Raw genomic sequence first — 1,073 nt, 5'->3', positions numbered from 1 at the left:
CAGCCGGCAGCAGCAGGACTGGGGCACGCTCCAGACCGGGGCAGCACGACGAGAGCCGCGCGGAGAACGGCTACGAGGTCTGCTCCTGCACCTCGGCCTCCCCGGCCCTGCGCGGCTGCCCCGTGCTCAGACTGACGGCCAGCCTGGTGCTGACGGGCGTGTGGACAGCAGCGCTGCTGTGCGCGGCCCTATGACATCCCGTCCCACAGAGCAGACAGCGCCCTGGTGCTCGGGGACGGACGGCGGATACGACCCCGTGATGCCAACTGTCGCAAGCAGAAGAACATTCCTAGGAACATGCCGGTGAAGGGTTTGAATTCTCCATGAGAAATGAACAGTGGCTCTTGTTTTCTTTTCTTTTCTTTGTAATTTTAGTTTAAAGGTCTAATAACAGATTTTTGAATTCTGCACCTCCTTATTCCCCCATCCGGTTAAAGATGAGAGCAGCCTAACGTTGAATGTAGAGATGTTCCTTAGAGATGTGTTGCTTTGGATGTTTAATCACGGCCGACGAGGGAGGGGAGAGCAGAGATGCTGCCAGACAGATGGTGCCATCCCGGAGGACAGGCAGCGAGGCCACAGGTAGTTATATGCTGACACAACGTACACATCCCATTGGATGTACTAGGTAGAAGGAAACTTTGGCTCCACTAAGATTAACTGCAAGGTGATCATTTTACTGTCAAACCCGCCGTGGTTTTGATGCCTCGGTAACCTGTATCAGTTTCTACAGGTCAGAACCACCTTTGCCTTTCAGAAGGCAGCGCAGCTTATCTTTGTACCCGCGTCATTTGGATTTAACGGTTTCTCTAATAAACCCTGGCTGCCTGCACAGAGATCACCAGTCCTCTGCCAGACCAACCCTGCCACCTCATTTTACTGTCAAACCCGCCGTGGTTTTGATGCCTCGGTAACCTGTATCAGTTTCTACAGGTCAGAACCACCTTTGCCTTTCAGAAGGCAGCGCAGCTTATCTTTGTACCCGCGTCATTTGGATTTAACGGTTTCTCTAATAAACCCTGGCTGCCTGCACAGAGATCACCAGTCCTCTGCCAGACCAACCCTGCCACCTG

General features: G+C 53.4%; 1 protein-coding gene across 1 annotated transcript in view; it reads left to right on the top strand.

Moving 5' to 3' along the window:
* Positions 1-194, top strand: part of MMP17 (matrix metallopeptidase 17 (membrane-inserted)) — a gene marked incomplete at its 5' end in the record, with an annotated part of 20,842 nt that extends 20,648 nt beyond the window's left edge. The window contains one exon of the mRNA XM_010179230.1: positions 3-194. Within this exon, the coding sequence (XP_010177532.1) occupies positions 3-194 (192 nt within the window). The remainder of the gene's footprint in view (positions 1-2) is intronic.
* Between the last annotated feature and the right edge of the window lie 879 nt (positions 195-1,073).

The sequence above is a fragment of the Mesitornis unicolor genome, unplaced genomic scaffold (assembly GCF_000695765.1).
Source record: "Mesitornis unicolor isolate BGI_N332 unplaced genomic scaffold, ASM69576v1 scaffold25032, whole genome shotgun sequence".
NCBI lineage: Eukaryota > Metazoa > Chordata > Aves > Mesitornithiformes > Mesitornithidae > Mesitornis > Mesitornis unicolor.
The sequence above is the reverse complement of the archived record's forward strand: the minus strand, read 5'-3'. Positions and strand labels throughout refer to the sequence as shown.